We start from the raw sequence: 25,217 nt of genomic DNA on the forward strand, positions 1-25,217 counted from the left end.
GGGAGAAGAAGAGAATAGATATGAGGTCACACAGTAATATGGAGGGAGGTGTACATGAATTATGTGAGGTCCGGCAGCAATGGAGGAGACATGGCAGAAGACAAGACAGTGGTGGGCACAGGATAATACACATGTAAAGCCAGTCAGGAATGGAGGAGACATGTCACGTCTGGAGTCAGGCAGTGGAGGGTACAGGATGGTGAGAGAGAACACTTTGATATGGAGGGGGTATAGGATATAAAAGTGAGGTCAGACAGGAACGGAGCAGTCAGGGCGGACACATGGCAGTGTTGGGTGCAGGAAGGTTTTAGGAGAGTACACAGTGATATGGAGGGGGGATAGGATATAATGTGAGGTGATGCAGGAATGGCTGGGGTCATGCAGTGGAGGATTGTGGGACAGGACACAGGTTTAAGACACACAGTGATATAAAGTGTAGTCAAGTTATAGATCAGGCAGGAATGGAGGACACATGGATGGAGACAGGCAGGTGTTGGGTTATAGGAGAACATACGGTGATATGGAGACATGACACATGGCTGGGGTCAGGCAGTGGAGGTAGAGGACAGTGATATGGAGGGGAATAGGACATGGATCATGGTCAGGCAGGGATGGAGTAGACATGACATATGGCTGCGGTCAGACAGTGTTGGGAGAAGACACAGTGATATGGAGGGTATAGGATATAACGTGAGGTCAGACAGGAATGGAGTAGACATGACATATGGCTGCGGTCAGACAGTGGTGGGAGAAGACACAGTGATATGGAGGGTATAGGATATAACGTGAGGTCAGGCAGGAATGGAGCAGACATGACACATGGCTGTGATCAGGCAGTGGAAGGGAGAGGACATAGTGATATGGAGGGGAATAGGACATGGATCATGATCAGGCAGGAATGGAGTAGACACGACACATGGCTGGGGTCAGGCAGTGGAGGTTGAGGACACGGTGATATGGAGGGTATAGGACATGGATGGGAGGTCAGGTAGGAATGGAGCAGACATGACATATGGCTGGGGTCAGGCAGTGGAGGGAGAGGACACAGTGATATGGAGGTGGTATTATGGGGTCAGGCAGTGGAGGGAGAGGACAGTGATATGGAGGCAGTAAGATGAGGTGAGGCAGTAAGATGAGGTCAGGCAGGAATGGAGGACACATGGCTGGGGGCAGGCAGGTGTCAGGTACAGGATGGTGGGCGATAGGAGAACACAGCGATATGGAGACATGACACATGGCTGGAGTCAGGCAGTGGAGAGTGGTGTGAGAACACACAGGGATATGGAGTATAGGACATGGGAGGACACATAGCTGGGGTCAGGCAGTGGTGGGAGAGGACACACTGATATGGAGGGATATAAGACATGGGAGGGAGGTCAGGCCAGAATGGAGTATTCATGGCTGGGTTCATGCAGTGGAGGATTGTGGGACAGTGATATGGAGTGGTATAGACATGGATGGGAGGTCAGACAGGAATGGAGGACACATGACATATGGCTGGGGTCAGGCAATGGAGGGAGAGGACACAGGTTTAGGACACACGGTGATATGAAGGGGGGAGGGGGTTCGTGGTAAATAACAGGACGCCGGGAAGCCGCTCTGGCGGGAGGTCACACAAGGCCAGTGCAGACAGGCGGGATTAGGGCGCCGTCCGGGTGTACACCTGCAGTGCCCGGGACAGATGATATTGGGGTTACTCAGGGTCCCCGACCTGTGCCAGCGCCTCCACCCCCAAGTATAAGTAAACTCGCAGCACCGGCACGCTGTAAAATACCCTCCCGGGCATGCGCCTGAGGCCGCCATCTCACCTGCGTCCCCTCCGAGACATTTCGACCGCCGGGCGGCAGTTTCGGGCGTTATTGTTTTTTCCTATCTCCCGCCCGCTGCGCGCGCAGCCTAGTCCCGCCTTTTCCGGGGTAGGGGGGACACGTCGTGACGTCATAGGCACAACAATCCCCGCTACTGAGTTGGCGGAGAGGAAGGGGACTGAGCCGACAGCACGTACCGCCACCCAATCAGTGCTGAATTATCCAATGAGTGGAACGGCCGCGGCCTGGCTCTGGCCGGCAGGGGGCGCCGGAGAATCGCTTCCATTCATTTCGAGGGAATGTTGTTTTGTTCAGTTGATGACATTATTATGGCGCCTGCCCTGGAGTGTCATCCTTGTCATTGCTGCACCACTCACTGAGTCAATGAGCATAAGGGATGTCAGGACCCCTCATATGTACGTTTATGTCATATTAGGGACTCAATAAATAATAAAGGTTAAGTTTGTCAGTCACTCCATATTTGTATAAGGCCTGTTCACACCAACGTTTGCATTACCTCAACACACATTACATGCATTGACGCATTGTTGTAGCGCGTTCATTCTCATTGCACCCCAATGCAAATCGGAAGCCCATTGATTTAAACGGCCGCATTTAGTCCCCGTTCACACCTAGGCATTTTGTCGCTCAAAGCGTGACAAGAAATCCCATTCACTTGTCTTTGGCTCATCAACACGCTCAAATCAAGGAATCCCATTGATAGCTATGGTCCCTGTTCACACCTGAGTGTTTTGTCACAAGTAGAAAAACGCCCGTCGCTGGAAAAAGTACATGAGCTACTTTTTGGTAGATTACAGCGCTTTATGATCCCCTAGACTTCAATGGAAAACTTTGTGCAACAAAATGCACAAAAATGCTTGGAACGTGCGTTTCCAGGCATTTCCTATTGGGCTCAAAATAACGTTTTTTTAAAAGCAGTGGTAGTGAAATTACTTGATGTCTGCATTTGGTGGAGGAGTAATACCCCATCCATTGGTGCCTGCAGTGGGTGGGAGAGTAATGCCCCATCCATTGGTGCCTGCACATCAGCGGATTTTGCGGCAAGAATCACAGGGCTGTACAAAGTAATGACAGGCTGACAGGAGCCCCCATTGCCTGTCTGTGTCTGCACATCCAGCAGTTACCTGTGGCTAGGGACACGCACAGATTGCGTCCAGGCCCGCTCATCTGTCCCTGACCACAGGTAGCCCGCTGGATGTGCAGATACACACAGGGGGCTCCTGTCAGCCTGTCATTGATTTGTACAGGTTGCCTGCAGTATGGACTTAGAGATGGAAATAAAAGCCCCATGTAAATGAGGCCTAAGAAAGAGAGCTTGACAGTAGCAGCCTCCATATTTCTTTTATAACAAGCTCAATTTAAGGGCTTTAAGAATGTTACTCTAAAGACTACATTTGCAAGGTGTAACCTGTATGAATTAGACCTGAAAACACCATTGCTAGAGGAAGCCATGATTGACCTAAATGGCATGACCTTCTATGGGCTAGGCAAACTCGGCACACTAGCTGTGGTAAAACCACAACTCCCATCACACCTCTGCTTTGGCAGTCATGCCTGTGGCTCTAAGTCCTGCAATGCCTCATGGGACTTGTAGTTCTACAGCAGCTGGCATGCTGAGGTTGCCTACCCCTGAGCTACCGAATGCAAGCGAGCAGCTGACTCTGATTGATTGATTAATTGCACACATACTTTATAAATTGAGGGTGTGAGAGAGCAGTAATAGCTTTTATTTTCTCCTTGAGATCAGTAGTAAGGTAAGAGACTGCAGGTAATGGGCAATGGACAAATGCTGGGGTGGAAGGGGCAGGTAGTGTAGTTTAATGTGCTGAACCTGAGTGTCTACTTCTAGTGCTGTCAGCAGTAGTGTTTGCTTGGGGTGTATGTGCTAACACTTTACTTCTTATGAACTTGGGGTAATTGCATAAGACAATGAGGGGAATTTATCATAGCAATTGCAAGTGTTTGAACTTGCATGGAACATATTTTGCACCAGATTTATGATGCTAGTGTAATGTTGTTCATAAATGAGGTTTAATAGACTCCAAGAAAGAAGACTTGTAACTCGGGACAAAAAGCTGAGCTGTTGCTTCTTGAAGTGGTCATGGGGACTTAAGTTGTGATTGTTAGGTGATGCTCCAGTTTCATAGAACCCCAGAACAAGTGCAGCTGAAAACGGGTGCAAAAAGCATGCAGTTGAAAAAATAGTGGAAGCTCAGGTGCAAACAGGAGCACATGTTAAGACAGATTTGCACATAAAAAGATCTAAGAGTCTAAAACTGTCCCAATTGCTTTGATAAATCCCCCCCCCCATGTTTAAAATGCAATTAGCCAAAACTCCTGTTTCACTGTCCCCAATACTGTAATGTAATGCAATGAGATTGCTCATGTGTTGCTGCAACTTGAATAATATGAATTGAGAGTAATTTATCAAAACTGGCACAGACAAAATCTGGAGCAGCCGTGCATGGCAACCAATCAGCTTCTCTTTCATTTTCAAACCTTAACTGAACTGAAGAGTGATGCTGATTGGTTGCCAAGGATAACAGCTCCAGATTTTGTCTGCTCTAGTGTTGATAAAGTGCCACCATTGTGTTTCCCTTTTAAACATTAGTCTTTTCTGATATACTGTGCAATGTTGGGTGAAGATAAACTTATCAGAGGCTGGATTACATGATATAGCTGCACTGAAGCAATTGTTTATACCAGGGGTCCTTGAACTTTTTAAAACAAAGGGTCAGTTCACTGCCCTTTAGACCTCAGAGGGGGGGCCAGACTGTGGCCAGTGGTAGTAGAAAATGCCTGGGCATAAGTGGGAGTAAACAACGCCCTAGGATTGGTGAGCAGTGGTAGTGAAATAACTTGATGCCTGCAGTGGGTGGGGGAGTAATGCCCCATCCATTGGTGCCTGCAGTGGGTGGGGGAGTAATGCCCCATCCATTGGTGCCTGCAGTGGGTGGGGGAGTAGTGCCCCATCCATTGGTGCCTGCAGTGGGTGGGGGAGTAGTGCCCCATCCATTGGTGCCTGCAGTGGGTGGGGGTTGCAGCGTACCCCTTCATTGGTGTCAGTGATGGAGGGGGGAGTAATGCCCCGTCCATTGGTGCCTGCAATGGGTGGAGGTTGCAGCGTACCCCCTTCATTGGTGTCAGTGATGGAAGGGGGAGTAATGCCCCATTATTGGTGTCAGTGGGAGGAGGCATAGCATGGCACCCTATCATTGGTGGGGGGCAGTAATATTCCAGCATTGATGCCTGTAGCGGGAGGAGGCGTAATGCCCCAGCATTGGTGCCAGTGGGGGGGGGGGGGGGAATGCCCCCGCCACTGGACCCGTCATTGGTGTCAGTGGGAGGAGGTGAAGCACCCCCAGGGTCAAAAGCAAGGGTAAAGACAAGCAAAGGGCTGCATCTGGCACAGACCAGTTTGGGGACCTCTGGCTTATACCAAAAAGCTGGTCTAACACATTCAACGTTTTTAGAGAAGAGAACTTTCAGAATGGAACAAAAGGAATATTTTCACCTCAGCCTGTGTTTGCAGCTGCTGGGACTGCTAAATGCATTCTACAAATGCTAGTTGTCTGGCTGTAATGCATACCTGCTTGGCACAAATACTCAGATAAGGACATCTGGGTTTGCCTTGTTTTATTGTATTTCTGAGGAATCTTATGCCATGTATTCTGATCTTTGCTGTTAGGATTAGGTTACATAAAGTGCCCTCAGATCTTAACTGGTCTTCCTTTGCCTTTTCTATCATAGTTATCTGCAAACCCAGCTACACACGATGTCCTCTGGCTGGGATACAAGTGGGGCAAGCTTCTTGATGTCCAACTCTAACCCCACGTTGACTGAAATTATGGACATGGGATTTGTAGCTGCAGTTCATGGAAACTCTTCTCCCTTTTCATCACAGCCGGAGCAGTGGGACAGCAGAGCGCCTCCCAAGTCTGGTGTGTCCCCACTGTTTGTGACCGTATCAGAAAGTACACCCATGACAAGAGGTGGAGGAAAATTATGGTTGGGTAGTGTAGAAGATGTTGGCTCATCTGACTGCCGGTCTCCACTAAATCCTGATGGTCAATTTCTTGAACAGTCCTTGGTTTCAGAATCTCTCAACCAATTTAACAACTCCATCGTGGGGATCTTCTATGGTAGCAAAGTGTCCACACCTTATAAGAAGGAAGGCATGGAGACCTCTGATCCACTTGTGGTTGATATTACCATACCCAAACTGCAAGATTCAGAAGTAGTGGTCAATGCTTCTGTACTGCAAAAACCTGCCCCACCAGTGTGGGAGATCTCTGAAATAAATTCGGCATTAGAAGAAAATACCCCTTCGCTGGAAGTCTCCATCTCTGACTTGAGGTTTCCAAACATCTCCAGTGAGGGTGAACCACTGGTACCTGCCCAGTTATCTGCTGCTCCTCTTGCCCAGTGGGTAGGTGTCAAACACAAGGACATAGGGCGCTCTTACCTTCAGCCTTTCCGTTATCGGCGTCAGTTGAGTGCTTCAGAAATCCCAGTTACCAGCCTTCCACCCCAAGTATGTTTTCAGCTGGCTACAGGGTCTCCAGACAAGCTTGTAGAGTGGCAGCTTGAGGTTACAGCTGGACCACAAGCCACTTAAGTGACCTAACCAGCACTGCTTTCTGGGGAAAACGCATGTGGTGATTCTGTTTAGAAAAGGACAACATGCAGGCATTTGGCTCACTTGCTGAATTGCAGTCTGATTAAGGAAGAGGATATCTGATATGTGCCTTTATTGTAGGCATATTGGTGTATTGTATAGGCTTTTTATCGTAGTGTTTGAATAATAGTGTAAGTTAATAAAGTGTAAATTAACCAAGCAACATCTCTTGTGGTTGTGTTAACGTCTGTTCAAATTTATTTGCTGTTTCTACTTGTCAAGACTACAAAACACATCCCATTGCTAGGACTGCCAGCAATCTAACCGCCTTGTCTGCCAATCCTAAAGGGAGCAGGAGTACTAGGGTTGCCACCTTTTCTTCAAGCGAAACCCGAGCACTCCAGCGACGCATGGCCATTTTTGTGGGAGAATAAGTCGTGGATTGTTGATATGTAAAAAAGTGCCGCCCATTCATATGTAAATATCACAGTAGAGACTGAATAACTAAATGTGCCGACTTAGCTCGGCACATTTAGTTATTAATTTTTCACGTACACACACTCACAGTGGGTGTACATTCCAGTGCCTTGTAGCTGTTAGCTTGCTTATTGGCGCAGTTCATTTTCTATATTATCATAGTAGAGACTATTTTTAGTGGGGGGCCAGTAGCCCCTATCTTAATTTTGGTTGTCCCTGTCTGCCTGACATCTTGTGTCCGGGTTTCTGCTGCCATGAAACCCAAACACAGCATTCAAAACCCGAACTGTCCGGGTGAATCCTGGACAGGTGGCAACCCTAAGGAGTACACATTGGCATTTTATACAGGCGTCATCTGACTGGGACCCAAACTGGTGTGTTGTGTTGCATGCAGATATGTTGACAAGATGCCATGCTGATAGGAGGAGTGAGCAGATATGGGATAATCAGTGAGTCTGCTACTGTTCTTTCATAGTCTAGTCAGGTGGATAGGACACCACTGTATTCTTTTGAATATAAGTGGTGTTATCCAACTGGCTGTGCTGTGCGGCAGGTCTATGTAAATCATAGAACTGAATGAAGAAACCCAAATCTTTTGGCACATAAGAAAATTCTTGTATGCATTTGATCTGTGTATCTGGCAGTTTCGCCTAGAGCTCAGCTTCAGCCTTATAACACAAGCAATGTACTATAAAATCTGGCAGGTAGTTGTTTGCCCTTTTTTATGCTGTTGCTTTGTGGCTGTGGTGTAGAAAGCAAATTTTCAGAAGCAAGTCAGCAATAGCAACCTTAATTTCACCTTAAACACAGGTTTCTGTCAAGTCCTTGCAATGAGTAGTGGACACCTACCAGGTTCCTGCATCTTCCTATAGAGTAATCCTTCTCTCCTAGTAAACCCCAAGTGCAAGTTATCACAGGCTTCCAAGTCTGCTAGCTGTGATCCTGCCACCACCACATGTGCCTTACTATCTCTCCATCAATGTGTACAATACACAAGGCAAGAGATGGTAGGGTTAGACTCTGCAGACTAGGACTTGCACAGAAGGGGCACTATACAAGATCAGATGCAGCATGAAGGTACTTTTTTTAGGTGTTTATAAGTAAGTGTTTTAAAAAAAAAAAATCCCCAGCTACACTTTTACATCTTCAAGAAAGCTGCTCACATCATATAAATGCTTTGTGGAGCAGGATGTCCTTCACACCTTGTTTTTCTTTACAATTAAAGGAAATGCCAGTATGAAATGGACTGTAGAGCAGAAGTAATGACTATACTGCAACCCTGTCAGCCCCTTGCAGTGATCTGGTTTAGGTTGTAAGCACCACAGAAAGTTGGCATCAGTCAGATTAAGCTTTTATTTTCATATGATTCAACCACCTGTTATCACATTTCCAGAGAGCCGCTCCATTCATAACAATGTGTGCAAGTCATCAGAGGTCTACCTCTTGCATGAACTTTATTTCATTTGACAGCTGTCCAGACCAAACTCTCCAAATCCTGCCAGCTTAAGTCTTCCTGCAAATTCCTTTAAATCAACCAACAAACTATGTAGTAGAAGGGCCTAACTGGATATGATATAGATGGTTTTGGTTGCTGGAAAAATCCTAAAGGCAATCATCACTAAGGTGTATGGCCAGTTTCAAACAACTTAAGCTGCCCATACACTATTTTCTTCAACCTGCAGGCTGAATGAAGAAAATATAACATTCAGCCAACGCTCAAAAGCAATAGATCAAGGCATCTCCCTGTTTGCATTGTACTCTGATGACCGCTTTCAGAATACCTGAACAGCTCATTGGATGCCAGCTCTGTTTCGTTGGAAGAATTTCCAACCGGCTCCTTCGATCGGATCGAGGGAAGATGGCCGAAAGTGGCACCCACTAAGAGTTTCGTCTGGTTCATAAAGAACCAGCCGAAATTCATGGTGCATGGCCAGCTTAAAGCCAAAAATGGCTCCTGCAATAGAAGACATATCTGTGTTGGGTGGCAAGTCCGAGGTTGACTGGTTTCAAGTGCTACAGCCTCTGACAGAATTGTTGGTTTTCTTCAACTGCATGCTGCAGTTTAATCTCTGCTGGCCCGTACATCGCTACAAGACACAGCAACTTAGGAAAGACAGGGAGGACCAAGCATCTGGAACTTCGGGAGTGTCCTACAGTAAAGGTTCTACTGGAGGCTGTAGTACTTTTGGTGGCGTTCAGACTCTCCACCCAATTGCATGAGCTTGTTTAAGTGTTTTTTTTTTTTGTCTTTTAGATTAAAGGTCTGAGAAGATGTTCCCTACCAAGCCATACCAAGAAAATAGAAAATCTGTTTTGGTTATATCTTTACGTGCTCTGATTGTGTTGCTTTCTTTGCTGAATGGAGTAATGTTCACTCCTCGTGAAATGTGCCCACATTTTAAGCAACCAATTATACTTGTGTCATCCTGCAGCCAATTAATGTTTTAGAACTGCAGAATGTCTAGGGGTTACATCCTTGAATTCCAGGCAAGAATAAAGTGATGTGTATTCTGTACAGACGGACCACAGAGATGTAATTTCTTGCTCATGCAATCTGCTTGCTACTTTCCTCGGCAGTTTCTTCCACTAGGACTGAATGTTCTATGTTATGTTATCAGAAGCTGTTCAGTGTTTACACAAAGTACTTTAGCTGGGGGGTTTGCCTGGTGTTCTACTGAAAAGCGTAAATTTAAATATGCCTATAGGGCCTGTTCACATTAATGCATTGCAGTAATATATAAAAAAAAAAAGATATTCATATGTTTGTAGAAGCTTAAAGTGATATTAAACCCTTGTGTGTTTTTGTCTATCTACTGCCAGCAAGCAGGGGATATATGCAAAAACATTGAAAAAAAAAGTTACAAAAGGTTTAAAACTTGTCCCTGCCGGGCACTCCTGTCTGAAGATTTTCAGCTGGGAGGAGACACAGGGTAAGTTAATGCAGGCAGAGTGGGGGGGGGGATCTAGGCTTTAATGTCACTTTAAAGCAGACCTACATGCCTATTTATTAACAAAGTATTGTCCCAGTAGAATGTAAAAAATATACTAGTACAATGAGTCCAGCACTATTTTCCTGAAACCCTAAATTTCTGCAGCGTTTGTTCACCACCAACTCACAGCTGGGCCCGTAAACCAGTGGTTCTCAACCTGTGTAACCTTAGGACCCACCTTTGTCCTTGGTCAATAAGTCACGACCCAAGACACTGCAATGGTTTGCACGGCAGTGTGGGGTGCTGTGATGGAGCTCCATCCATATGTGCATTGCTTGTACAGCTCCCAAGCGTGCCTGTAGAGGTGATGGGGGCATGAATGTGATGTAACTCTGGTCCAGGCACCTCTATAGGACATGCGAGGGAGCTATAAGCAATGCATGTGTGGATGGAGCTCCCTCGCTGACACTCGGGGCCGGGCGGCATATTTTGAATGGCTGCTCAGTGTGAGAACTGACATTGATGCGCTAGGGGGAGGCTGAGGAGCCTCTCACTTAGAAAAGTGGAAGGCATGCGGCGACCCACTGAACACGGGGTCGCGACCCACCAGTTAAGAACCAAGAGTATAAACGGTCCTAAAGCCTGTGTAGGATGTGTGATGTAGATATTCTTGGAAGTAGCACATACATGTGTGAAACAAGCAGTAACTGATTAGGAGGGAGGAGCGAGAAACTGCACACAAAAAAAATGGTGAAAAGTCCTATTTAATGGATGCCTCCACTTAGTCCCAATACTTCTGTCCCAGTTTCAGGCACCTTCACCATGTATCCCTACGCGGAACCCACACACTGTTTCTGAAAGCGGCATGTTCCTAAAGGAAGTCATACTCATGACGGCCTCCAGCAGTTTTATAGAATACGGCTCTGCCCAGAGGAAAGAATAGAGCTATAGCATGCAGGTTAAAAGGTGACCTAGTGCTTCCGGAAGAAAAAGCTGTGCGTGGTTCTGGGCAGGGTTGCAAAGTGGAGATCGCTGTAAGTATTGGATCAGGTGGGCTGTACTTAGGAGGTTGGGGGACAGGCCTTAAAAAAGGTACAGTTTTCCTTTAAGACAGGCATCACATTAATTTTGGTTGGGCCACCAATTCACATAAAATCAGACATGCACCATTTTTTAAATACAGCCACACACCCCATGTGGGTTATGGTCCATTAAAGGAACAATGCACTGCAACATTGCAGTAACATGTTACCACATTACACTAGTGTGAATGGCCCTTAGCGTTTCTATTATTCTGTCCACCCTATGAGTTTTTCTTTTTATAGACTTCTCTGCAAACCATTTTGAGCCATACATTTTGCATTAGTAAATTAAAACTGCTCTTTTTTCTCCCCCAAAGCATGAAATATTAGTCAAGACAGATCTTTGCCTGATCAAACCTAATTTATGCTGGTGTCAGCTGACGCGCCAACCACTCACACAAAGCTGCCCAGCACAGAAAAGGTCAGGGTGCTACCGGATGCATAATTTGCATGAGAACATTGTGTGCCTGAAGAATTCTACTTCTATTCCTGGCACAATATTAAAGAACTAGGAGTCTCAGTCTAACACTAATACACTATGACATGTAATCACAGAGTGGCGGCACCTTGCCAGCTTCCCTCGGACTAGCAGAACAAATACAAACAGTACACTACAGCGTCTCAGCCGCTCGCTGACCGTGCCCTTTTTTACCTCCCTCCTGACGAAGATCCCCATCCATGCAGAAAACAGTTTAATTTTTTAACGCAGTAATATTCCTTTCTATTACAAAAATATTTACAGTCAATCAATAGGAAATAAAAAAATAAATATGTAAATGACTCTTCATTTGGAGCATGGTCAGATGAGTTACATGGTGGGCCTCAGCTGCTCTGGAAGCCAGTTTCACTAGTGTCCATGTCATGTTCCTAAGAAAGAGAAATATTAAAATACAAGATTGGTCAGTTCATAACTGTATTGCAATTATTGATGTCTGATCTGTACTGTTTATCCCCCTCCCTGTATACAATCTGTAGATTAAAGCTCCCTCGTACTTTGTCCTGCCCAGGGGAAGAGTTCATCTACATTCCATTTCACAGCCAAGAGTGTGCAGCGATGCATGGTCTTTGTTGTCACTGACAGCTCCAAGTCTACAATGACAGCTCCAAGTCTACAATGACAGCTCCAAGTCTACAATGACAGCTCCAAGTCTACAATGACAGTCAGGGAACCAATCAGCATGGATCCCAATCATATGATCTTTATGTCAGCTATGATATGGTGATCACATGACTTTGTTTGCAAACAGCTGTCAAAGATGACTGCTGGTGCATTTCTTTTGTCTGCACAGAGATACAGATGCTGACCACACAAAGATGGCACCAGGGGCTTCCCGAGGCCGGGTGTCACCCCGCAGTGATGTCACAAGGAGCATGCACATGACATCACCGCGCATGCGCAGTCATCTAATTCAGTGGTTCTCAACCCGTGTAACCTCGGGACCCGGACCCACATGTTTCCTTGGTCATTAAGGCGTGACCCAAAAATGATTTCATTTCTGAAACATTTAAATTTATTACACAAAACAACAACTTGTGCAGTATTCAGCAAAATATATATATATATATATATATACACATACACACACATATACATATACATATAAATTGATGCCTGCCGGTCGCCATCTTAGTGATGGACGCCAGCAGAGAGAGGAGGGGACGTTCACCCGGTGGGATGAGATATGCCGCCGGTTCCACTCCTCTCTCCTGACACTGTCGGGCTCTCGGTCCACGACCGAGTGCCCAACTTTTTAGAGGGGATGACACTAAAATGATCCAGTCATTTTGGTGTCGCATCTCCAATGGTATCACCCCAGATGAGGCCCTCTTTTGACGCCACTGGATGGCACCGGTCTCTGGCGAGGAAGAACGGGACCACCGTACTCCTTCTTGACCATGTGCACGTCCAGCCTTTTTTTTAGGCCTGGTTCACACCTGGGCATTTTGTAGCGCGTTCGAACGCTCTGCAAAACGCTCAAACACCTAAATCCCATTATTTCCTATGGGTATGGTTCACACCTGGGCGTATTACAGGCCGTATGAACGCCCTACAAAACGCCCTACGCCCAAAGAAGTACATGTGCTTCTTTGGGGCGTTTTTGCCGCGTGTTTCCATTGGGATACAGCCAAGTAGCCCTCGGAAACGCGCTTTGTCGCGCGTTTTTTCCCACCGCGAATCACGGTAAAAACGCACATCACAAAACGCGCATATTCGATACGCCTGGGTGTGAACCCAGCCTTAAGCTTTGGCTAAAGTGGTGGAGAGTTAGAACCCCTGCTGGGCCTGTAGTGCTCCCCTTCATGCAAATTTCCCCTTACTTCCTGTGATGCTGGCAGACAGGAAGCGAGAGAAATTCTCCAACAAGTACACCAAACTTTTGTCAAATATTTTGTCTGAGTTGATGTATTAGATTTTCCATCACTTCCTGTCTGGTGAAACCATTATCACAATAAGGGGAAATCTCCATAACGAAAGTCCTGAATGCTGTCAAATGTGGGTTCTAATCCTTGCCCACACTACCAAAAACTAAAAAAAGAGAAGTTTGGGGCAGACATACACTTTAGGGCATATTAAAAAAAAAAAATCAGCCAAGATTTACCCAACTTTTCACACATTTTTCTTATCAGATTCTAAAGAAAGAAAGCTGTGTGATTGTTGTGTGAACTTTTATAAACAGGCCCCTTTAAATTTAAATTCTTTGGCTGATTAAAATCGATCATAACCATGTAAAAATGACAATGATTATGGTATTGTTTTATGAAACGTACAAGTGTCTGCTGAAATAAAGCTCATGTATTAAAGCAGAACTCCAGGCAAAATTTGTATTACTTCCCAAGAACTCCTGCTTTCCAGCTCCCTTGTCAACTCCTCCCATGCTCACCTCCAGGACTGCTGTAGAGTCTCTCCCCTCCTCTGGAACTCTTTACCCAAACTGTCCATCTGTCTCCCAACTTGACTGCCTTTAGGTGTTCCCTAAAGACTCATCTCTTCAGGGAAGCCTATCCCACCTCGACCTAACTGCTCAACCATCACGTTCTCAAATATTTCATCCCCCACACAGCTCACTCCTCATGTATCCCTTTTAGATTGTAAGCCCTCACGGGCAGGGCCCTCCTTACCATTTTGTCTTGAATTGTATTGTGTAATGTCTTCCTTGCATTGTAAAGCGCTGCGCAAACTGTTGGCGCTATATAAATACAATGTAATAATAATTACCCTTTGCAGTGGGGCTACCCCTGCACTGCAAGGGTTAACTGCTTGTTTTTGTCTAGTGACTAAAATAAAAAAAAAGTTATACTCACCCGATCCTAGATCTCTTAAGCTGCCCATACACCCTGCGATCGGACAACGCTTTTCATCCGATGATCGAACCGTTGTACGTTTTACGATTATCGCAAGGTTGGATCAGCGGTAATTAGAAGAAAGCATCTGGACTAATTGCGGTAATTGACCGCACGTATGTTCTTCTGCGCATGTGCAGTGTAGATCGCACGTATTTTGACGTACGGAAACGCCATCAACTTTGCGAAAATCGTACGATCTACTGAAGTTTTCTAACCTGCTGGTTAGTCAAAAGTCGATCGGTTCTACAGTATTTGCTGTTGTACACTGCCCATCAACCTTACGAATATCGGACCAAAACGCAATCGCATACGAAAATCGGATATTCATAAGGTGTATGGACACCTTTAGACCAGTCCGTCCAGCCTCGCTCTCCCTCCGCTGCAGCGTCTAAGGCTCCTCGAGTCAACATGTTCTATGCACTGTATATTGGACGTGGGGGGGCCCAGAGACCATTGCTGCATTGTAGGAGGAGAAAAGCTGGAGGGAGCATTTTAACAGCCGGCCGTCTCCAAGGTTCGAGTGAGTATAACTTTTTATTTTAGTCCCTAGATGAAAACAAGTAGTTAACCCTTACAGTGCAGGAGTCCCCCCACTGGAAGGGCTAATCATTTTGTTCCCCAGAGTTCTTTAAACACTTTATAAAATACATCCCTAGTTAATTGTCATTCTGTATACTTACCTGCTCTCTAGGTGTCTTTGGTCCAGCCATAGTAATTTTCAAATACCAGTCATATCCAGCCATGTCACAGGTCCTCTTCACCTACTTCCATGGGCAGTGGTCAGATCCTAAATGCTGCACAGAGTGGCACCACATGACACGGCACCCCTCTTTGCAGCATTATCCTGTGAGTCCAGGGTGGGGGTCAGGCCCTTGACTCACAGAAATGGGTTGAATCAGAAGACGAACGGTACCAGAATACTAACAGGGTTATTCACTAAAGGGTGAAGAGTTTGGAGAAGGCAGGAGAAGGGAAACAATCTAGGACAGGGGTCTCAAATCTCCAGCCCTCCAGCTGTGGTGAAACTACAAATCCCATGATGCATCTCTTTTCAGGAGTCATGTCTGTGGCTGTGAGAATCTTGCAATGCCTCATGGGATTTGTAGTTCCACCACAGCTGGAGGGCCAGAGGTTTGAGACCCCTGATCTAGGACAATATAGCCGATTTGGAGAAATTCTCCAATTCAGCTCACTTTCCAGTTCAGCTATATTGTTCACTTCTCCAGCCTTCTCCAAACTCTTCACCCTTTTGTGAATAACCCTGTAAGAGTCTGCGGGGGACTTCCATTATTTAACTACTGCAGGGCAGTTGATTTTTTTCTTGCACTTGGACTTTAATAATTTGCGAATGCTGCCGTAGGTGCTATTTCCCAATATGGCTATGTGTTTTTTTTTTACCTGATTAAGTTTCTTGAATTCGACAACCTGGAAGAAAATGTGTTCCAGAATGTGTTTGGCATCTTGTTTCTCCTTTGGTAGGTTTCCAGTTACGCCCAAGATATCGCCACACTTCCGCACATAAAACTCAAGGTCGTCGTCTGTGCCTGCATGAAGGGAAACATTTAAAAATAAATTACAGGTAAATGAACTGTGATCAGCTGTTGAAGTACTAGGGCCACAAGTTTTATTAACCCTTGCAGTAGGGCTACCCCCGCACTGCAAGGGTTAAGAGCTCATTTTTGCCTAGAGTAAAAAAAAAAAAAAAAAGGGTTATACTCGCCCGATCCTTGGAGGCAGCAACGAGTAGAACAGGCTCCCTCCAGCCTGTCTCCGCTGCAGTGATGGTATGTCCTTCCGCATCCTCACATCCTATACATTGTATTGGACGTGATGATTCACAGGACTGTAGACTGCTACAGCGGAGGGGGAGAGACGTTCCAGGGGCCGACCTAAGAGCCGAGATCAGGAGAGTATGACTTTTTTTTTACCCTAGGCAAAAATTAGCAGTTAACCCTTGCAGTGCGGGGGTAGCCCAAAAACAAGGGTTAATAAAATTTGTGCCCAGAGTTCTTCTTTAAGCTACCAATATATTTCATCTATTCATTTATATAGTGCCAAATACTCTACAGAACTGTGCAGAGTGTTTAAAGTGCATGTAAACCCTAACAATTAAGTACATTTTTTTTTTTGCTATATCTCTTGTATAAGCAGGGGAAAAAAAAAAGCCCCTGCTGGTCCTGCCAGACATCTTGTGAGCTGATAACTTCCTGTGCTCCCCGTTATCAATTTTCCCAGCTCTCTCTGCGAACCCCAGAACACCTCTACCCTATGATATGGAGGGGGTGCTCTGGAGTGAGCAGCCTAGCCTGACAACACTGAACAGATCACTGCTACATAAAACAGCACAGCCAGCTGATCAATTATAAATCGATCTTATTGGCTGCTATTGGTATGTGCTTGTATTAACCCTTCAATTGGCATGACAGAGGGTATTGTCCTTGATACTCAAAAGGTTCAATGCACAGGTTCTGCTTCCTCACAGTGCTACAGAATGGTTGTGTTTTACTCACAGGGAATGTTGTGTGTGCGTGCCAATCAGAGTGGTTCCCAATCATGTGATCAATAGTTCAGCTTGAAATGGTGACACATGCAGGTTTGAAGTTAATTTACAAAACATTACGCTTCAGCCTGTAGATGGCAGTGTACCACTATTTATTACTGTAATTATAGGATATACAGTAATAAAAAAAATAATCATTTTGCAAATTATATATTACAGTTAAAAAAACATTATTTGACTGTCAGCCCAAATGAGATGGCATCATATTTCCTGCTAGTTGCCTACATGTCTACACAGTTCCTCAATCCTTAGTAGCTTGTATATGTAAAACACCGATCAAATTTGCCAGTCGAAAGCCAAGCCTAGCCACCCCCCACAATCCTTAAAGGAGAACTATGAGATGAGTGATTTCCACTCACCTCATAGTTCTAGCCGACCTGGTACAATGAGACTGTCACAGGTCGGCTCAGTAGATCGGGAGGTGAGCAAACACATACGGGGTTCGCTCACCTCTCGATCCTGTCACGGCTCTCTGCCGTGACAGGGGAGGGGCTGGATTCCCCTCTCCCCGCTCCGATCTGCCAGCGCTGACTGGCGGAACGGACGGGGGAGGGTACAGCTGGCTCTGCGTCTAGATTGACAGCTGGCTCTGCCTCTCACGCAGCTGGGTGGCTCCGGCTGTAGCTCGCGGTATACTGAGCTTAGGGTAACGGGAGGACGCTAGTTTGTGTCCTCCCGTTACCCTAAGGAGAACTATGGGGAAAAACACTTAGTTCTCCTTTAATATTGTGGCCAGCATTGTCATGGGTGGCTTAGCTAGCCAACATGGATATTTCCTTTATTGTTACGCATATTAAATGCTTAATAGTAGGCAGAAGGGAAAATAAATATGTCAATTCTACATTCGCCCCCAAAAAAATACTAAAATTTCTTACGATAGAGTGGATGTGTGAGGAATAAAAAAAAGGTATGCAGTACTCACATCGGTTGGTAATTTGCGCTAGACGGGATTTTTCAGAAGAGAAATTCTCGTCTAAGTCGAACAAGTCCAAAGCTGGAGGAGGCAGCTCCCGAAATGATGGGGGAAACACCTGGTTGCCAAAGGGAAGAGAGAAACAATATAGAATATACGATCATATAATATAAAATGGTGAAAAGAAGAGTAATGCTGGTCACATATGTTACAACCAAGCTGCATATCTACTGTACATTTGGCAATAACTACCTAGCGCAAGGGCCTATCGAACTGGTTGGCAATTGAATGGATTTTTTGGGCTAGTTAGAGTCAAATTTAAAAAGGGGATTGCATAATCAGCAAATCAGATTGTAATGTCCATGATCAACATAATGTATAACTCAGGCCAAAAACTTTTCTTGTCATTGACGTAAGGCTGGAACCTCTGTCTTTTTTTTTTACAACTGTCTGTGTCTTCATTGGAGACTTGCCTCATTTCCTGTCCCAGTGATGCCAGCAAGTGAGGGGAAATTTCCCCAGTGCGTAGAGATAGAAGTTCTAACCCTTCCCGCTGTGTAACTAGAAAAAAAGAATGGGTTTAGGTTGGAGCTACACTTTAAGAATTGCCACAACTTGCTAACAGTTGCTCTTGAAACTCAACGCACGCCTATTTTTAGTTTTTGGTGACCAAGCTGGGATTAAAAAAAACAGCTCTGATTGCAATACTCACCTCCTCTCCAGTGCTGTCCCCAGCAGCCCCCCAACCTGATGAAACAGACTGAGCTTGGCTTTCCAACTAAACTTCCAATATCACTGCTTATATGAATTCTCTGAATATTTCTATGGAGGACCACCTACAACAAAGGTGCTATAGACCTTCCATGTAGCTAGTAGAGCTTCCATGGGAAGATACGGAGAAATGATGTAAGCGTGTGACATTAGTAGCTTACATTAAAAGTCAAGCCTGATCGGGTCACAATTGGAGGGGTGAACCCAAAAAACTCTGGAATGAACCCTGCCCCAATCCAACTCAAACAGAAAAAACATTTCGGGCAGAATTCCACTTTAGTAGTCAGGGGAATACTTACTGCAGGCTGCAGTGCAGGGAGTGGAGTCTCAAGCTGTGGCTGAATAAGCTGCAGAGTCTCATGCTTCACATTGAGTTGTTCATAGGCTCTGTAACACATAGAAAGAAACATACAAAACAAGATTATGTGCGTTCCCTGCAAAATTGTTGATGCAATTATATTTGATCAACACAGAATGTCAGTTCTCACTAGAGTACATTTCTTTAAAGCTTATCTGGCAGATATGAAAAAACACCATTTAAAGCAGTTATGTATTCATCAAATCACACTGAGGGGAATTTATCAGAACTATAGCAGACAAAATCTGGAGCTAATTTGCACTGCAACCAATCAGCTTCTCGGTCTCATTTTCAAATCTAACCTGAGCAAACTGAAGAGAGATGCTGATTGGTTGCCATGGGCAACTGTTCCAGATTCTGTCTGCTCCAGTTTTGATAAATTCCCCCTTCTACATTTCAAAATGCAAATAGTGTAAGTATCTAGCACTATCTTGACATCATCCTATTATAATTCCCTGCACAGCAGGACTAGGTGCCAATCAGGCGTGTTACCTGTAGAAGTGCACACCGATTGGCACCTACTTTGGCACACCCTACTGCTGCTTCTTTACTATCCTATCATAGACATGGACGTGGGCTAGCCATACTGCCCAAAGAAGAACTCCAGGCACAAATTTTATTTAGCCTTGCAGTGGGGCTATCCCTGCACTGGAAGGGTTAACTGCTTGGTTTTTTTTTTTAAAAGGAGGTTATACTCACCTGATCCTCTGAGCCAGTCGGCTCTTAGATCGGTCCCTTCCGCCTCGCTCTCCCTTCTCTGCAGCGTTCTAAGATCCTGTGAATCATCACCTTCTATACACTGTGTATATGACGTGAGGATACCAAGGGACATACCATCACTGCAGCGAGAAAGGCAGGAGGGAGCGCTGTGACAGCCGTCTGGCTCTGAGGTTCGGGTGAGTATAACTTTTTTTTTTTAACCTAGACAAAAACGAGCAGTTAACCCTTGCAGTACAGGGATAGTCCCACTGCAAGGGCTAATACAATGTGTGCCCGGTTCTGCTTTGACTGAAGCAGAGAAACATGAAGTCACTGCCATGCAAGCCTGTGTAAATCTCAGGACTGGCTCAACAAAATGGCAAATCGGCATGTAAAACAGCCCCCTATAGGGATTTCATTGATGTATTTAGCTGTTCAGCTTGAATGGCAAATATATATGTATATAAGTAAAACATGACATATAAAAACCGCAGAGCTAATCCATCACATGACTCACTTGATGACTTTGGACAAAGATGCGGTGTCCAGCTGGTAGATGCTCATGTCAAACAGTGTCGTGAAATCCCGAGGATTCTCATCCCCTTCTTGCAGACAGACGCGCAAGCGCTGAGATAACTTGTTGCTGTCAGGCAGCATGGTATAATCTGAGATCTGTACGAATAAAACAGATCAATATAGGAAATCTGATCTGCACAACGGCACTGTTATGTCACTCACCTTCCACCAACATAGAAGGTTTCCCTACACTTACCTCAGGGGCTTCAGCATCAATCTGGTTTAGCTGGATGTCATTAGTAGTGAGCCACTGCATGAGAACATCCTGGCACAACACAAGAAAATGGGATACGATTATTAAAAATGGGCAGAGCTAAACTATTAAATAGTATTATTTATTACATTTAATGAAGACTTCTGTTAATAGCAGCAAATTAATGTGTCCCTTTTATTTGGACATCTTTTAAGCCTATGTGAACATTAGTTTCTAAAAAATTATAATGATTGTTATAAGGCCACTTTTCAGCTTTAATGTAATACTGGATTATGGCCACTAGATGGAAATGAGGAGCACAGGAAAGAAATACTTGTATCCTACGCGCTACGCTCCATCTAGTGGTGATAATGCAGTATTGCATTACATTCAAACATTTCTTTTTGTCTCTATTCACAGAACGAACATTCACAGGGGATCGCAGGGGAATTACTCTATATTGTTTATAAATAGCCCATTCCCCCCAAGTGTAGACCACACTATTTCTGTGTTAGTAGCCGTTGGCAGACTTAGTAAATCAGACCTAAATCTACTTTTTGTGTGCGATAGACACTGATAGCCCATTATAGCCCTCCTAACCCTCCTGTATTGAAATTGTATTGTAACTGTAGTGTCTACCTCCATTTTGTAAAGCGCTGCACAAACTGTTGGCGCTATATAAATCCTGAATAATAATAAAAATATTAACAATAATAAGTGTTATATTATTCAATCTTGAGTGCTTATAGAGGCGACGTATTTAAAAAATTTGCTTTAAATGGACCTTCTCTAAAAATGACAGCCAGGCCCTCCAAATACATATGGCTTAAAAATGCATGATGAATCAAAACTTTCATTTAAAAAATACTTACCTTGTTCTCAGCATCCAAGAGGCATGGGTGACTTCACTGTGGCTCACCGATACCTCCTGGGAAGGCTGGGCACTCTAAATCCCACAAGAAAGCACCCTTCCAATGTGCTGGAGAGCATTATCTCAATATTTCAAGTTCCCATCTTTCTTGGGAGGTAGTGGTGAGGCGCAGTGACAGTACCCATGCCTCTTGAAAGGATGTCGCAGCTCTATTTACTTATCTGATCCCCACTGACCCTGGCTAGACCAGTCCCCGCAGCCTCTCTTTGCTCTGGCGGTCTAAGTCCTGCAGACATCATCACGTTCCATAGACCTGCATGATATGCAATTATGCCGAGGGATATTCCATCAGCGAGAGCGTAAAGGAGACAGGCGAGTGCGGACCGTCGGGGAAGCAGGGATCAGACAAGTAAAAGTGCTTTACTCCGGTCCCCTAGGTATAAACAAGCAATTTGCTACTGAAGTGTGGGGGAAGCCCCATTGCAAGGTTTAACCGGCCATACACTGTCAAATTTTCATCATTCGACCCACGGGCTGAACAAACAAAATATTACAGATTCCCCCATCAATGCTTAAGAGCGTCGATCGAGGAATCTTACGCTTTTCGCCTTGTATTCTGACGGCGGGCGCCAGTAGATTACCTGAACAAAGCTGGCAGCTCATTAGCTGCCAGCTCTGTTTGTCCGACTTCTTCAATCAGCCAATCGAGGGATGCCGGCCGAAAGGTGACGGCAGCGGCACCCACCGTGCAAATTTTGACATCTGTATGGTGCATGACCAGCTTTAGTTATTTGGTTTCCCTGGAGATGGGGGAAACCAATTTATAGTTCTTCAAAATAAGAAATTCTTTCTTGAAATCTGCCTCTTATCACAGTTTTAATAATAATAAGAAAAAGTACCAGAATCTTTCCATTTTCCTCTTTGTCCAGATACTGATCATTGAACATATGACAGGATCCCATCACGGCCAGTTTACCCCCATGTTCCTTTAATAAAAGAAAGAAATAACCGTTACTTCCTTCCGAGTCAGCAACCAAAGAACAGTTTTCACCTAAGAGCAAGAATGCAATTTCCACTGTCAGCATTGAGGAAGATAAAAGACACGGGACCCAAATATGATCAGAGTGCATGAAGCAACACAAATATCGCCCCAACAATCTCTTCTATTATAACAAGTGCTCCCAACTGTCAAAAGGGCTAATTATTACCTCCTAGGACAGGGGTAGTCAAACTTCGGCCATCATGCATGTGCTTCTGTAAGTCATGCCTGTGGCTATCAGAGTCTTGTAATGGGACTTGTAGTTCCACAACAGCTGGAGTCCCAAGTTTGCCTACCCCTGCAATAGCGTGTACACTATCCAGTATATATTGACCACCTTCACCAATCAGATTTACCCCACCCTTACAAAAGGAGGCCCATTGTTATCTTCAGCAAAGGGTTCTCTTACTATTTACCTTTGACTGGTAGAACGCCATGATGGGCCTGTTTAGTGGGAAGCAGATTGATCCTGTGGACAGAACAGCCACTGCTGGCTTCATGACGTTAAGTGTAGCGCCATATGGATACACAAATGTCAGGGCCCTGGTGAAAGGAAAGTGCATTAGAAGGCAAGAAAAATAAGTCACTCAAGAGAAGAAAACAGAGTAGAAACTAAAGAGCGGAAAAAAAGGGTAAAAGGTCAAATGTCAGACAACAAGGGAAAAAAGAACAAAAAGAATGCTGCATATAAGCAGAAGACAAAACATTTTGTATACAGCACCGGCAACAGCGCATATCTGCTCAGGCAATGTGAGAGTGATTCACCTAATACTGCCTGTATATTTCCAGAACTGGGTTGATGGTATTTGTTCAAGGTCCAGGACAGTTCCAGCAAAAGCTCTAACACTGCACCACTGCGCACTTCCCCACTGGCCACCATTGCCTTGGCATACACTTCCTCCTCACCACCAGCATGCACTTCTACACTGACCATCACCAAGGTCACAGCAGTCTACGTACCAAAAACAGCTGTTTTATACAATCCATTCCCTACACTACTGAACTCTGTGCACCATATTGTGCATTCATACCACCAGGTTCAATGAATGGACATGTTCTCAATGAATGGACATACATTTTCTAGTAGAAATCATTATGATACCTGCATTTGCATCCTATTCAAGATACGCTCACACGACAAAATTTAAAAAACACCTGCCGCTGTCAGAATACATGGACAGTGGCTACCAGGGTGGATAAAAAAAATAAAAAATAAAAAAAATCGATGATTTTTTACAAATTTATTTTAATAAATGCTTTTGGAGTAAAAATCTATCTAAAAATAGTTTTCTATTTAGGATACATTAATAATTTAGTTATTTCAGCATGAAATGTAGCTTAGTTATGTAGCATGAAGCTGTATATTTGGCAATATTTACATTTTCGGTAAACGCATTCAATGAATCCAAGCTCTGCGAGATAAAATGCACTGTATTGATGCATTCACACAATTTCACAGTAAGTAACCATGAGAGAAATCATGAAACAAAGTTCAGGAATATTCCTTTATCCCATTGTTTTACAAATCTATGTACATTACAAACTGTAGGATTGTTTGAAGAGAAATGCATTTGTACCAGGCTCTAAGTGTGAGTTCTCTAACTATGTGTGATTAACCTATTAACCTAAAATCGGTTCTGATATCGCTGTTTTACTAACCTGACAGCTTATTATTCTAAAATAGGAAACCTTCATTTTGTTTGCAAATAATAATATTAAAGATTCTTACTACCAGCAAGAATAAGTCCTTACATTTAAAGAGCACTTAGCGGGCATCCACTCACCTGCTGCCTGCCACGTCCCTCACCTTGTTGTGTCACTGCCGCATCACCCGCCGTCCCATTAAAGTGAATGGGACTGTCGGTGAGTCAACAGCGGGTCAGAGGAGGAGCCGCTGCGGGACAGAGATGACATTTGCTCTTAAAAAATTATGATTTCAATCAAGCCTTTTTACTACTGATTTCAAATCGACCTGATTTAAATAAAATCCACCCTGGTGACTACTAAAGCGGATTGGCTGCAATTACTGTGCATACGAAACATTTCAGCCCGCCTTCTTCAACAAACGTTTATTCGGTAAATGACTTTCGCCGAGCCGGCAGGGCCACACATTTTGGGCGATTCCTGTGAACAGGCCAAAATTCGAAGGGCCCGCTCACACCAAAATCAGAAGGGAATCTCAAGTCAACAGACGGTTCTTTGACTTGCAATTTCAACCTCCGTTGACTTACGTTCCGTTTTTTTTGTGCAAATCTTTATTTCAATTACCATGTTCTCTGAGTTGACAAACATCTAATGTATTTTTTTTACTTCCATTTTCTTGCGATTGCATTTATTTGTGTTCCGTTACGCTGTAAAAAGGAGAGCACTTTTCATCGAACTGCAATGGAATGCAACAGATCGCAGTGGTGTGCACTGGTCCCATTCACACCCATACGTTAGTATCTATGGAAAAATGGATCGCAATGCAACGAATCTGGTGTGAATGGGGCCTGACAGTATATGGCCAGCCTTAGAAAGCTAAGCTGATGACAGAAACAGAACAGAAAAGTGTGCAGAAAGCTCACTGCTGGGCATTAGTGAAAAGCTGGTACTCAAGGTGAAGCTGCTTCTGCTGTGCCCGTCACTCACTGTGTATTGTTGCCTCCACTCTCATCATCCATTACTGTAAGAACACTCTTCCCAGCCGCTCTGCTTATTTCCCTGCGGAGAGAATGACACCAAACATCAGTTGGATCAAATCAAACCTACAGCAGTTCTATGTCAAATTTAAAAGATGTTGTGACTACTATTTATCATATAATAATTATGTTATAACAGGTTTTCCAGTCTCAGTAAAAAAAGCAAAGTCCTCCTTTGTCACAGAGTTAACGTTACAGGACCGCTGAAATCAAGGTATATTTACTGCTTCACCTTCAAAAAATACTGCACAGCTGGACAGGTGACACCCATACAC

General features: G+C 44.6%; 3 protein-coding genes across 3 annotated transcripts in view; 1 reads left to right on the forward strand and 2 right to left on the reverse strand.

The window, feature by feature from the left end:
• The window catches only part of MYBL2 (MYB proto-oncogene like 2), a 28,486-nt gene extending 26,580 nt beyond the window's left edge, over positions 1-1,906 (reverse strand). The window contains exon 1 of the mRNA XM_018562606.1: positions 1,809-1,906. Within this exon, the coding sequence (XP_018418108.1) occupies positions 1,809-1,828 (20 nt within the window). The 5' untranslated portion in view covers positions 1,829-1,906. The remainder of the gene's footprint in view (positions 1-1,808) is intronic.
• A 3,696-nt stretch (positions 1,907-5,602) lies between these two features.
• Positions 5,603-6,447, forward strand: LOC108791962. The gene has a single exon (XM_018562603.1). It carries the CDS (start codon positions 5,605-5,607, stop codon positions 6,445-6,447), a length of 843 nt encoding a protein of 280 aa, XP_018418105.1. The 5' UTR covers positions 5,603-5,604.
• A 5,213-nt stretch (positions 6,448-11,660) lies between these two features.
• The window catches only part of IFT52 (intraflagellar transport 52), a 26,661-nt gene continuing 13,104 nt past the window's right edge, over positions 11,661-25,217 (reverse strand). Inside the window, exons 6-14 of the mRNA XM_018562615.1 lie at positions 24,893-24,964; positions 22,678-22,804; positions 22,122-22,208; positions 20,355-20,423; positions 20,100-20,254; positions 18,825-18,912; positions 17,764-17,872; positions 15,680-15,825; positions 11,661-11,803 (exon numbers count right to left, since the gene is read on the reverse strand). Coding sequence (XP_018418117.1) covers positions 11,759-11,803; positions 15,680-15,825; positions 17,764-17,872; positions 18,825-18,912; positions 20,100-20,254; positions 20,355-20,423; positions 22,122-22,208; positions 22,678-22,804; positions 24,893-24,964 — 898 coding nt within the window. The 3' untranslated portion in view covers positions 11,661-11,758. The remainder of the gene's footprint in view (positions 11,804-15,679; positions 15,826-17,763; positions 17,873-18,824; positions 18,913-20,099; positions 20,255-20,354; positions 20,424-22,121; positions 22,209-22,677; positions 22,805-24,892; positions 24,965-25,217) is intronic.

This window comes from Nanorana parkeri, unplaced genomic scaffold (genome assembly GCF_000935625.1).
Source record: "Nanorana parkeri isolate BGI_ZX_2015 unplaced genomic scaffold, ASM93562v1 scaffold587, whole genome shotgun sequence".
NCBI lineage: Eukaryota > Metazoa > Chordata > Amphibia > Anura > Dicroglossidae > Nanorana > Nanorana parkeri.

Excerpts from the sequence above, each read along its gene's own strand:
- LOC108791962 (XM_018562603.1), top strand. The coding sequence starts at position 5,605 with ATGTCCTCTGGCTGGGATACAAGTGGGGCAAGCTTCTTGATGTCCAAC.